General features: G+C 41.7%; 1 protein-coding gene across 1 annotated transcript; it reads right to left on the bottom strand.

Moving 5' to 3' along the window:
* Positions 1-10142: 10142 nt before the first annotated feature.
* Positions 10143-12505, bottom strand: LOC104244835 (calcium uniporter protein 2, mitochondrial-like). The gene is made up of 2 exons (XM_009800337.2): positions 11851-12505; positions 10143-10799 (listed from the first exon to the last, which is right to left on the bottom strand). Exons 1-2 carry the CDS (start codon positions 12487-12489, stop codon positions 10275-10277), a joined length of 1164 nt encoding a protein of 387 aa, XP_009798639.2. The 5' UTR covers positions 12490-12505; the 3' UTR covers positions 10143-10274.
* Between the last annotated feature and the right edge of the window lie 1353 nt (positions 12506-13858).

Here is a 13858-nt window from a genome sequence, read left to right as displayed (position 1 = left end):
GGTTGGACGACAGAGTGTCAAGAGGCTTTCGACCAAATCAAAGGGTATCTGTCTAATCCACCCGTGTTGGTCCCGCCTAAGCCCGGGAAACCCCTAATCCTTTACCTGACAGTCTTGGAAAATTCATTTGGTTGTGTACTGGGGCAACATGATGACACAGGAAGGAAGGAGCAGGCCATCTACTATCTTAGCAAGAAATTCACAGTGCATGAGGTCAAGTACACTCAACTCGAGAAAACATGCTGCGCCCTGACTTGGGTAGCTCAGAAGTTGAAGCACTACCTGTCCTCATATACTACTTATCTCATATCCCGCTTGGACCCATTGAAGTATATCTTTCAGAAACCTATGCCCACGGGAAGGTTGGCAAAGTGGCAAATTCTGCTCACAGAGTTTGATATCATCTACGTAACAAGGACGGCCATGAAAGCCCAGGCACTAGCAGACCATTTGGCAGAGAATCCCGTTGACGAAAAATACGAGCCTTTAAGAACGTATTTTCCTGACGAAGAGGTGATGCATACAAATGAGTTGGAATTACCCGAGGAACCGGGTTGGAAGCTTTTCTTTGATGGAGCGGCAAATGCAAAAGGGGTGGGAATAGGGGCAGTACTCATCTCTGAAACAGGACGGCATTATCCTGTTACGGCCCAACTGCGCTTCTATTGCACTAACAATATGGCCGAATATGAGGCTTGCATTCTGGGTCTGCGCTTGGCTGCTGACATGGATGTCCAAGACGTCTTGGTCTTGGGAGACTCGGACCTCTTGGTACATCAAATTCAGGGTGAATGGGAAACACGAGATCTGAAGCTCATACCATACCGACAATGCTTGCATGATCTGAGCAAGCAATTTCGATCGGTGAAGTTCAAACACATCCCGAGAGTTCACAATGAGGTTGCAGATGCTTTAGCCACCTTAGCATCAATGCTGCACCACCCTGACAAAATGTATGTTGATCCTCTGCATATCCAAGTCCGTGATCAGCACGCCTACTGCAATACCATAGAAGAAGAAGCAGATGGCGAACCCTGGTTTCATGATATCAAGGAATATCTCAAAATGGGGATATATCCAGAACATGCCTCTGGAGACCAAAAAAGAGCCCTTCGGCGTTTGTCGAATGGTTTCTTCCTCAGTGGAGGAGTATTGTACAAAAGAACCCCGGATTTGGGGTTGTTGAGATGCATAGATGCCGGGCAGGCAACGACGGTTATGGCGGAAGTACATGCCGGAGTTTGTGGGCCACACATGAGCGGATATGTATTGGCAAGAAAGATCCTTCGAACAGGGTGTTATTGGCTAACCATGGAACACGACTGTATCACTTTCGTAAGGAAATGCCATAAGTGCCAGATACATGGAGATTTGATTCATTCTCCGCCAACAGAGTTACATACGATGTCAGCACCCTGGCCGTTTGTAGCATGGGGCATGGATGTCATTGGGCCCATCGAGCCAGCAGCGTCCAACGGTCATAGGTTCATTCTAGTGACCATTGATTACTTCACCAAATGGGTGGAGGCTAAAACCTTCAAATCGGTAACCAAGAAGGCGGTGGTGGACTTTGTTCACTCCCATATCATCTGCAGATTTGGGATCCCAAAAGTGATCATTACGGATAACGGCGCGAATCTTAATAGCAGCCTGATGAGAGAGGTGTGCCAACAATTCAAGATTACACACCGCAATTCCACCCCATATCGTCCCAAGGCGAATGGAGCAGTCGAAGCAGCCAATAAGAATATCAAGAAGATACTACGAAAAATGGTGGAAGGGTCCAGACAATGGCACGAGAAATTACCCTTTGCTTTGTTGGGGTACCGCACTACCGTCCGGACCTCCATAGGCACAACTCCTTATTTGTTGGTGTATGGAACTGAGGCCGTGATACCAACGGAGGTCGAAATTCCATCCCTCCGAATTGTCGCTGAAGCCGGGATTGATGATGATGAATGGGTAAAAGCTCGATTGGAACAGTTGAGCCTGATAGATGAGAAAAGATTGGCAGCAGTGTGCCATGGTCAACTGTATCAGAAGAGAATGGCAAGAGCATATAACAAGAAGGTGCGCCCCAGGAAGTTTGAGGTAGGGCAGCAGGTGTTAAAGAAGATCCTCCCACATCAGGTCGAAGCAAAAGGCAAATTCGCCCCAAATTGGCAAGGGCCTTATATCGTGACCAGAGTATTGTCCAACGGCGCTCTGTGTTTGACAGATATCGAAGGTAGATGTGTCGACATGGCTATCAATTCAGATGCAGTCAAGAGATATTATGCGTAATTTCTTTAATTATGGCAATTTTTGGTTTATTTGTTTGTATTTGGCATTTGATGGATAATGAGATGACGGAGGCAATTCTTTCTTCTATCCAAACACTGTTTAACCCTTGCTTCCCCCTTTGAGCCTTAAGTAATCCTTTCATACCCCTCTTTTGGAATCACTAATGGAAAGGACATGAAAAAAAAAAAAAAAGAAAAAGAAGAAGAAAAAGAAGATGAAATCATAAAGAAATACAAAACCGTGGGAACTACGTTTGACCTGATTCCTCAAAGAGGATACGTAGGCGCCTCACGGCTCGGTCATAGTATGCATCATAATAAATATAGGATGCATAATGTACATAGTATGCATAATAGACACAGCGTGCGTAATGCACGTAGCACAACATAAAAGTAAAAAATAAATAAATTCCCCAAGCAAGAAAACTGGGGCAGAAGTTATGTTTTAAGTTCCAACAAAGGTTTGATTCCAAAAGTTGTAGCACATCACCCTCCAAGTTGTTTTCAGCCTTCCTTCAATCCCACACCAAAACCAACATCGACATCCAAAAGACCTCCCGATCAATGTTCGAGAGATGCCAAATCCGGCAAATAAGGCCGAGAATGATACACCGATCCCCAGCAAAGAAAAGGATCGTAAGACTGGGAATGAGTTGATAGTCAAAAGAATCTCCAGAAGAGAGGATCATATCTACAACACCCCGATTCCTCGAAAAGAAATAAAATGAGAGAGTCTCATCGGTGAAAACCTTCACAGGCACCGAGAGGCGATGTAAGATGAGGGAAATGAAATGAGAGAGTCTTATTGGTGAAAACCTTCACAGGCACCATAAGGCGCCGGGAGATGAGAGAAAAGAGAGAGTCTCATTAGTGAAAACCCCTCGAAGGGCACTATGAGGCGACAAGATAGAGCAGCGAAACCTACCACATTCGCAACAAGATGAACATCCATTTATCATCCCCAGCAAGTCAGCCCGTCGGACAAATCAATTGATACAAATAGACTGGGTCGGGAATCTATGGTGCATGTCATGATCACGGGGACCAGTTGTGTCATCCAGATAAGTTCTTTTGATTGTCTTCTCCCACAAAAGATTGGTTCAGAAAGATTTTCTCTTTTCCATATCTTTATTTTCTTTTCCTAAAAAAGTGTTCTTTAAAGGATTTTTCAAAGCTTACTACCAGAAACCGAAGGGAAATTCACCCAATGCAGGGTAATACAAACAGTCTTAAAAGGCCGGCCCCAGGCGATGCAGGGACTGTGCTCGGAAATGTTGGAAGAAGTAAGCTCCAAAGGGAGTGGTTTCGGGAGTTAGAAGCAGACTCCCACATCATGTGTTTTAAAAGAAAGCAGAAAAGGGGATAAATTGAAAACCATATCCCCAGCAGGCTAGAGATCCCCAACAGGCAACTTTGCCTGCCAACCAATTATGGGGACAAAGAGCAAGAAAAGGGGAAGAGAGAAAAATGGCTCGCCAGAAAGGCACCCTCTACCCCCACGATTAAAACTGACTAAAACCTTTTGTCTTTTGCAGGAGAGCAAAGAATTGATGACGGCAACAAGATGCAATGCCATGGAAGTTACCAAAAACCGGGGCAGAAAATTTTCTGCCGATTGTCGAAATTTTCTCGGAAGAACGGGGAAACAATTGGAATACATTTAAGCTCTAGGTCGCCCACCAGTATAATGCGGGAATACATTTAAGTTCTAGGTCGCCCACCAGTATAATGCGGGAATACATTTAAGTTCTAGGTCGCCCACCAGTATAATGCGGGAATACATTTAAGTTCTAGGTCGCCCACCAGTATAATGCGGGAATACATTTAAGTTCTAGGTCGCCCACCAGTATAATGCGGGAATACTTTTAAGTTCTAGGTCGCCCACCAGTATAATGCGGGAATACTTTTAAGTTCTAGGTCGCCCACCAGTATAATGCGGGAATACATTTAAGTTCTAGGTCGCCCACCAGTATAATGCGGGAATACATTTAAGTTCTAGGTCGCCCACCAGTATAATGCGGGAATACTTTTAAGTTCTAGGTCGCCCACCAGTATAATGCGGGAATACTTTTAAGTTCTAGGTCGCCCACCAGTATAATGCGGGAATACATTTAAGTTCTAGGTCGCCCACCAGTATAATGCGGGAATACATTTAAGTTCTAGGTCGCCCACCAGTATAATGCGGGAATACTTTTAAGTTCTAGGTCGCCCACCAGTATAATGCGGGAATACATTTAAGTTCTAGGTCGCCCACCAGTATAATGCGGGAATACTTTTAAGTTCTAGGTCGCCCACCAGTATAATGCGGGAATACTTTTAAGTTCTAGGTCGCCCACCAGTATAATGCGGGAATACATTTAAGTTCTAGGTCGCCCACCAGTATAATGCGGGAATACATTTAAGTTCTAGGTCGCCCACCAGTATAATGCGGGAATACTTTTAAGTTCTAGGTCGCCCACCAGTATAATGCGGGAATACTTTTAAGTTCTAGGTCGCCCACCAGTATAATGCGGGAATACTTTTAAGTTCTAGGTCGCCCACCAGTATAATGCGGGAATACATTTAAGTTCTAGGTCGCCCACCAGTATAATGCGGGAATACATTTAAGTTCTAGGTCGCCCACCAGTATAATGCGGGAATACTTTTAAGTTCTAGGTCGCCCACCAGTATAATGCGGGAATACTTTTAAGTTCTAGGTCGCCCACCAGTATAATGCGGGAATACATTTAAGTTCTAGGTCGCCCACCAGTATAATGCGGGAATACTTTTAAGTTCTAGGTCGCCCACCAGTATAATGCGGGAATACTTTTTCTAGGTCGCCCACCAGTATAACGCGGGAATACTTTTAAGTTCTAGGTCGCCCACCAGTATAATGCGGGAATACTTTTAAGTTCTAGGTCGCCCACCAGTATAATGCGGGAATACATTTAAGTTCTAGGTCGCCCACCAGTATAATGCGGGAATACTTTTAAGTTCTAGGTCGCCCACCAGTATAATGCGGGAATACTTTTTCTAGGTCGCCCACCAGTATAACGCGGGAATACATTTAAGTTCTAGGTCGCCCACCAGTATAATGCGGGAATACATTCAGCTCTAGATTTTGGAATCAGTCACCCCACCTGAAGACGGAAGGTTACGACAGAGATCCCCAAACGGGAAACAATAAAATCCTCAGCACCAAGAAGCAGACAACTGCAAAAGCAAGCGCACATTCAAAGGGAAGAAGGAACGCGTCTCAAAAGAGCAGTTTGGGAACGCTATGGCATGCCCAACATAACAATTCTGATGAAAAGCCATACCACTGAGGAAACCATTGAAAGATTTAAAGAAGAAAGTCGTATCCCCAGCGGGTCAAGCAAAGTGACGAAAACTGGCATTCAAACGTCAGCGAAGGATCAGCATCATCTCCAAGTTCACAAAATACAGGCGTCAGAGGAAAGCATTAGCCGACAAGAAAGCAAGACAACAAGAACAAGTGGGAGATAGATGAGACCTCATACTCTAGCTTAACTTCTTGTTTTTCCTTTTAGAGCAATGTAATAGGGAGATCGGTTGAGCAGTAGCATCCTACAGCAGCATGCAACAGCGCACAACAACAGCAAGCAATACAGTCACATGGTAGTCCCAGCTACCAAAATTTCCCGAACTACATTGACCTGATTCCTGTTCAGCCCAGGATATGTAGGAAACCTCCGAAGCAAAGGTTCGGTCAAATCTTTTTCAAAAATGCTTCACACGGAGTATTCGGACGGGCAAAAATCGCTCGCTTTATCTTTGCGCGAAAACCCTTCGTGTCTCCGTGCAAAGAGGGGCAGCTGTAAGCACGTGATTTTTGCTTTACGGACATTCGCTCCAAAAGAAAATAAAAATAGTGACAAATGGCTTCGTTGTACAATTGTTCGAGTTTTCATGTGTTGTTAGTCACTTGTGGATCTGTCCATTCTTTTTTTTGCATTTAATCATTAACAAACAAAATACAAAATATATGTATTAGGATGGTTAAACCATAATTCGGTCAGTAAAAGAAAATTCAAAAAATATATATGTGCACCGTTCGCCCTAGGCTCTTAGCTAACCTACGTAAATATTTTTGTGATAATTGTGTTAAAATGTTGCATTGTTGTTTAATTCCGTTACCTTATTATTTGTTATTTTTATTTTGTTTAAAAGAAAAGAAAAAATAATAAGAAAGAAAACAAAAGCAAAAGAGTAGGGAAAATCGGTTTGGGCCAAGAAATGAAACAAAATAGGCCCAAGACCAGGACACAGATCCAGTCCAAACACAGGCTGCCCGGACACGTCCCAAACGACGTCGTATCAGCGCCTCAATCTGAGCCGTTGATTCATGGCAATCAAACGGTCCAATACAGCCCCTGCTAAGTCGAAACGACGTCGTTTCAGGCAAGTTAATCTGGGCCGTTCATTCCCATTGATCCAACGGATCCAGGCCTTCCTCTAAACCCGTCAACATGACCCGATCCAATCCCCTACCCGGTCATAACCCACTATCATCTCCCGAACGACGTCGTCCCTCCTCAATGGTTAGATCCTGGCCCTTGATCTCAATTGATCCAATGGCCAGGATCTAAACCCTCAATACATATATAAACCTAACCCCCTTACCCCACGCCCCAAGCCACACCCCCCCCTCGGCCACTATTCACCATCTTCCCCAGGCTCCCTTTCCTCTCAAACCCTAGCAGCCTAGGTTTCCCACCATAAGCCTGGCAACCACAGTTCCGATGACCACCAAAATAACACCCCCGATGCACCCGACCATCCTGAACACGAATCCACTAACCACAAGCCTCGAATCACTTCCGTTCGTCTCGAATCTTCGTTTGAAGATTTGAGTCGAACCTGGACCTATGCCAAACCACCCCATCTTCATGCTAGACACTCTCCTGACCTTCCTCGTGACCAAACCAAGCTTGGTTTGGTCCGAATCCACCCACAACTCCCAAAAATCCAGATCTGGAAATCCAGACTTCTGAAGCACATGCACCTGGGGAACCCGGCCAGTTTTGACATAGGTTTGAGGTCTAATAGACCTTAACCAAGGTGTTCTCATGTGAGAACACCCTGATTAAGGTTTGTTCGGCCTCAAAGGTTCGAAGTCGAGTTTGATTTGGGTCTGTTTGGTTTAAACATTTTGGTAAGTTTTCCGTTCTTTTGTTTTATTTCCAAATAAGTTGTCAGCATATCTCTTTGTGTTTGTTTGTTATTTTGTTACTTCTTCCAGATTTCTTTCATCTCTGTTAAAGACCCTTTATTTGGTCGATTGTCTTCTGTTTGTTCTGAATACACTCTGTGATAAACATGATCGTCAGTTAGATTAATCGTCAAAGGAACTAATTCATATAGGCCCAGTAATTTAATAAAAGTTGTCTGATACCCTTTAGGTCCCCGAACGTGTTGTTTATATGAGCGACTGATTATTACCTGCTATAATTAGTATAGTCGACTCGATAAATGTCGTCGATTAGTTTTCTATAACTAATGGATCGAAGGAGCTAGGAGTTTCACATAACTAATTAAACTCGGACACTGGCTGGATGACCTAGTAATGTTTGAAATGGTCTGTTGGCATTATAAAAATGACTAAAAGGGTTCAGTCTAGGCAGTCCTGAGTTCGAGTTTTCATCAGTGCAAAAATGCCCTAATGCTGCAATAGGCAGGGGCAGTAATAATCAAGGTTAACGGGGGTATTCTGGGGTGTTTAAAAAGAACAGAAGTAATTAGTTTAAGTGAGCTGACAAAAAGGGTACTAACTTAGGATTAAACTAATACCAATGGGGGAACAAGACACAAGGGTATGGGGGCTCAAAATGAATAAACAAATGAGCCCATAATTCTGGATTAAACAAAACCAGGCGTGGGGAATAAAGGGAGCTGACACCAAGCATGCTGAGCATGGGCTTAAAAGAGTATGGGCATTCTGCCAATTGGCAGGCAGGGCAGCTCAGCTGTAATGGTGCATTTGGCCTATAAATAGGCCATTTGATAACTAAAACAGGGGCTGAAGTTTAAGGGTCTTAGGCTGGACATTTTTGAGTCTGGAGAGAAAGAAAAAAAAAACAAAAAGAAAATTTCAGAATATTGTAACAAAACACTGTCTGAAAACTGCTTAGGAGTTCAAGTTAGCCAAGCTGTCTTTGCTAATTGTTGTTGGTTATTTGCCGAGCTGTTTGTGATTGTTGAACTGCTGGTGCTGTTATATTGAATACTCTGGTTTTCTGTTGGTTCATCATTCTGTTCCTGGGACTGCTTGTTTGTTGCTCGACCACTTGTGAGCTTCATCATTGTGGCTGGTTGTTGTTGCTGTGTTGTTGGTGTTATCTGCTGTTGCTGTATTCACTGCATATTGCTTAGCTGATCATTCCTTTCTTCTTTGTCCTCCTTACCAGGTACACAATCGATACCACTAATGTAACTGAGAGTTTGAACATAAATGCAAAAGAGAGGACCTGCAGATTGTTTATATACACGTGGACTGTTGTGTTAAATGTCATGTAGTATATAGTAGTTACATTTTTGTTTGGATAATAGAAGTAGCCTACATGCTTAGTGTATCAATGCAGGTTAATGCATGCTAGTCATGTATGTGTGCTGTTAGGTGAAAAAAAACATTCCCAGTGTAATAAGTTGTACCTTTAGACTTAGTCTGAGGGTGTAATATATTCTCTAATGTAAGCCAAATAGGAAAACTATCCACTTTAGTTAAAATTCTTTCTCCTTTTGCCAGATTGTCCCATATAAATTGATAAACTCATTTCACAGAACAAAGAATCAGTCCTAGGCCTCAATCTCATGAAGGCCGAGCCCAAATCGAAACAAATCAGTTAGGCCCATATCGAAAAAGGGGGCCTAAGTCTGGCCATCTCGCATGAGCTAGGTTTGGGCCCATAATTTTCGGCTAGTTATCCATAATCGCAGTCACATTTTATTATTCTGTAAAAGCATTTTAAATCCTGTTATAAGTAAACTCGCAATCATGTAATTAATTAGGACTGTCTACCGTTTTCAATTGATAGAGACGAACACGACAAGAAACGTAGTTGCTATAGGATATCCTTTTAAAATAAGAACGAGATGAGCCTCGATGAAAATAAACAAAACACGCAGATGCGGGGCCCTTGTTAAATGTAAATCATTGAAGCATTTAGTTTCCCGGACGGGTTGTTTAGCAAATCTCACAACCTTCCTAAAATGACAACACGTTAGTCTCTTTAGGATACGCTTTAATAAACTTTACCTTCTTAAACTCGGGTGCACATTTATGTGACCCAAATCCAAATCTCGACGGATTCGAAATGCCTCTCTAATCACGGGTACATTGACTGTGACGTGGTTCGAGATGCATGTCCATGACGTTGCAAATTCATTAGAAATAAAGAACGAGGTGAGCCTCGCCAAATAAAAATACAAATTGCGGGGCCCTCAATAAATATTGCTTTAAAAATTGTTTAGGCTTCGGGATGGACCGTTTAGTAAAATTCCACGGTCCTACCCAAAATAAATACGCTAGTCGCTTTAGGCGCGCCTTTAATAATTTAATTTCCTTAAACTCGGGTGCACATTGATGTGACCCAAATCCAAATCTCAACGGAGTCAAAGTGTGTCGACGACCACGGGTACATTGATTGTAACGCGGTTCGAGATACATTTTCACAACGTTGCAATTCTTGATAAAAACAGTAAATGATAAAAGCGGTTAAAAGTTAAATTTTGCACATAAGTTCACACTTGTATAAAATCAGATAATCAAGCCGAATATAACAGTTGAGCGACCGTGCTAGAACCACGGAACTCGGGAATGCCTAACACCTTCTCCCGGGTTAACAGAATTCCTTATCCGGATTTCTGGTACGCAGACCATAATATAGAGTCATTCTTTTCCTCGATTCGGGATTAAAATTGGTGACTTGGGACACCCTAAATCTCCCAAGTGGCGACTCTGAATAATTAAACCAATCCCGTTTCGATTGTCCTTTAATTGGAAAAAACTCCCCTGCGCCCCCGCGGGCGCGTAAAAAGGAGGTGTGACACGGACATCATAGATGATGAATGAAATGTTAAGGTGTTTCCAGCAGGTATCGTCGAATGAGGATCACAAGCTCTGTGGAGCTCATTGTACCTATGAAGATCAAAATTATGAAGCTTCATCAATCGCTTCTGCTTTGCACTAAACCGGCTCTGGAAAAAACCTTCAAAAGAAGGTTCTTTGGAGGTCCTAAGGAAGAAAGCATAACCAGCCATGCAGTAAATGGATGTGACATAGAAGCAAATAGGCTCCATTACATCCCATGATAACTCCCAGAAAGTGAGCCTCATGAAAGCTGAAGTCTGAATCACAAAGTAACCTAGTCCACACCACAACTCTGTCCGCACCAATGATTCTGCCTTCTTGTCAATTGCTGCTTTCTTCTCCTCCATTTGTTGAAGCTCCTTCATCATTTTTGGGTCATTTGGTTCGGCCAAGGGCATTGGCATTAGGCCTTTCATGGCTTTCACCACCTGTAGCAACAAAAAAGGGACCAAAACACTTGGGTAAAAGAATAGAACTCCACTTCACACGCCTTATTTCTACGTAGATTATGTCAGAATGATAATGACTTCCCATTTGCAGTACATAGTTAAGCCTGAAACCCGTTCAGCTATATTGGACTAATTTATATACTTACTCCTATATGGTTAAACAATCACACACACACGCAACTTAAAATTCTGAATCTATTCAAAATAGTGTCTATTCCACCAGCGTTATGTTGGGTGCCAAACAGACTGAACGAACAAATGGACTTTCCTATAACAAGCAAGACAAATTCTCACCATCTTGAATTTTCCAATTTTCTACAGTTCTGATGCGTCAAGCATTAGAAAAAAACAAGCGGGGGAGTTAAAAAATGAAAGAGGAATAGATGTATTTCGTTTGTTTCTGGTGGAGGATTTACCAATTTTTGGACTCCACTAAAACTTGAATGTCCTTTTCCTAATCCCTTCCCCACCAAAACAGTATCTCTTGTCACTATTTCAAAGAGAATATTAGTTAAGTAAAAACAATTGGATGACGTTTAGTTCAAAAGTTTGCAAAAATTGAAAAGGCAATAAAAGGTTTCTTGGCTTTTGTGGGAGAAGAGCTTTAGTAGCCAACAATTTCAGTTTCTTAAAAACAGGGGAGGGTGTGAAATGGTGTAATTTTGGGTCTTTGAAAATGGTCCAACTGATGCACTCCCATATAAAAGTCACCATCTCGTTTTAGAGATCTCGAATAACTTTGTTTCACTTTCCTGTCGAAGAAAACATAGAGAAAAAATAGATAAAAGTTCTATCAGTTTTCGGTAGACTTGTAATACAAAAAACAAACTAATAATAATATGTCTCAGAACTGAAAATGACAAAAGAAAAGATATTTCAACATCAAGTACTTCTCAGCAAATGCAGCAAAGTATGAGCTAATAAATGCACATAGACATCAGGTAAATCTGATTCTTGGCTAATTATCAATATCCACAACTAAAATTAAAAAAATGCACAAAAAGTGAGGGGAAAAATAAAGAAAACCAACCTGGTCAGGCTTCAGGAATACGATATTTCCCAAAACAATTACAGTTCCCGATTGATCGAGCATCTTCGCGAATTCTAGGGCTTGATCATCGTTTGGACAAGCTCCATTGCAGATCTGAATAAATTCCGCGTACGAAATCCAATCCTTTTCCATCTGTTTTAGCCTAGATTTCACCACCTCAAGCTGCGCCAACCTCAGAACCTTCTTCGCATCCGCCAACGTGAATTTCCCCTCCTCCGCATCGGAGTCCTCCTCCGGCAACGGTTTCTGATGCGCCGGTGGGATGAGTCCGTCGAGTCTGATCCTATCTCTAGCAATGTCCATCCCTCTCAGTTTCTCAAGGAGCTTTTCTCCTATGGGAAGAGACCGGAGCTCCGGCGACGTTGCCAAAGAGTCACGGTGGAGATATCGCCGAAAAAAACGATCGTCTCCGGGATCTGGAGCTCTCTTACTAGGATTTGAAGAGGCTATCGATTTGGTCATGGTTGAGGAGCAAATACGGCAGGTTGTTAGGGAAGGACGAGTAATATTGTAACCATTGAAAAGACGTTCAGCTAACATTTTCTTGAACGCCATTGATAACGAAGAAACTCTGTTCTTCTTTTGGTAAATATTGTAGGTTACGGATCTTTCAACCATGAGAAAATAGTGTTGTAATCGCCTTGTATTTATAGGTCCTTTTGCCGTTAAAGAAAAGCTAGGTTTTTCCTTTTTTGTTTTTTGGTTAACAAATGCTAGGTTATTTTATCCTTCCCCGCGAGATAATCAGTCGTGACGAGAAAATGAATATTCCCAAAAATATAAGGCAGGTAAGATAGCGGTATTCGTTACGAAAATATCTTATCGTGTATGGTTCAACTTTTGTTTTAAACGGCGTTTGGGGAAAATAAAAACAAAGTGTGACACAGCAAATTGTGTCGTTTTTTGAGCGGGTCATAGTATGATCCAATTCGTTAAATTTATTAAAATAAAAAGGCTTGTATATTTAAGTAAGGAGTTATAGTCCTAATTGTTCAATTATACACATCTATAAGTAATTTTTTACATTTTTAGCTAAAGATGATCTTTCGAAATTCTTTAAATTTTAAAGAAAAAATTGTCAACCAACCTCTTAGAGAAAAAAATTAAAATGATTTCGGAACTGTTTACCAACACGTATTCATTGGAAATTTTAGTGCCTTCAAATAAGTAATACTTTGAGAATTAACTCGAATGCGGCATTAATTAATCAACTCAATGCGTCTTACTATAGGGTAATCGAGCATTTAATTAACTATTTCACGAGGAAAAATATCAAGGGTGGTCATTTGATCACCGTACAGGTGGTTGGCTAGAGTTGCTCGGGCAATTACTATGCTGATTGTTACTTTCTCCGGTTCACAATAAATACTCTCTCCGATCCACAATAAATGATCAATTTGCTTTTGGCACGTCCATTAAGAAAATGCTAAATTCTATATAAAAATTCCTAGTATGATTAAATTACCTTTAATTAAATATTTAATGTGAGGAGTAAGAAAACTTTTTAGGGATATGTACATAAGGATAATTCTGTAAAAATAAATTGAATTCTTTCTGATTATATAAATAGACATTTATTTTGAACCAAAATAAAAAAACAAATTGATCACTTATTGTGAACGGGAAAGTAACACAAGTAATCACGAGTGATTAGAGCAACTAAGAAATAACAACTTTGGGAAAATAATGGTTCAAATCGGCTAGTATTTGTTTTTCGTTTTCCAAAAAAAAAACGTTGAAGATATAAAAATCGCAAACGTGTCGCCACATATATTCCGAGGTGGCGGGGTCCCGTAAAGCTGGGGCTTTGCTGTATATGGCGTAGGGGTCGGGCGATTAATTGGGTTAGTTTAATTGTTTCCAGAAAAGTCGGGAATCATAGTTTGGAAAATAAAGAATTGCTGCGTAAGTTTATGCTACTTGAAAATAGTACTATAGATCCTAATATGTAACCTCCACCAAGTCCAGCCTATTCATAAGGCGAGCC

The sequence above is a fragment of the Nicotiana sylvestris genome, chromosome 2 (genome assembly GCF_000393655.2).
Source record: "Nicotiana sylvestris chromosome 2, ASM39365v2, whole genome shotgun sequence".
NCBI lineage: Eukaryota > Viridiplantae > Streptophyta > Magnoliopsida > Solanales > Solanaceae > Nicotiana > Nicotiana sylvestris.
The sequence above is the reverse complement of the archived record's forward strand: the minus strand, read 5'-3'. Positions and strand labels throughout refer to the sequence as shown.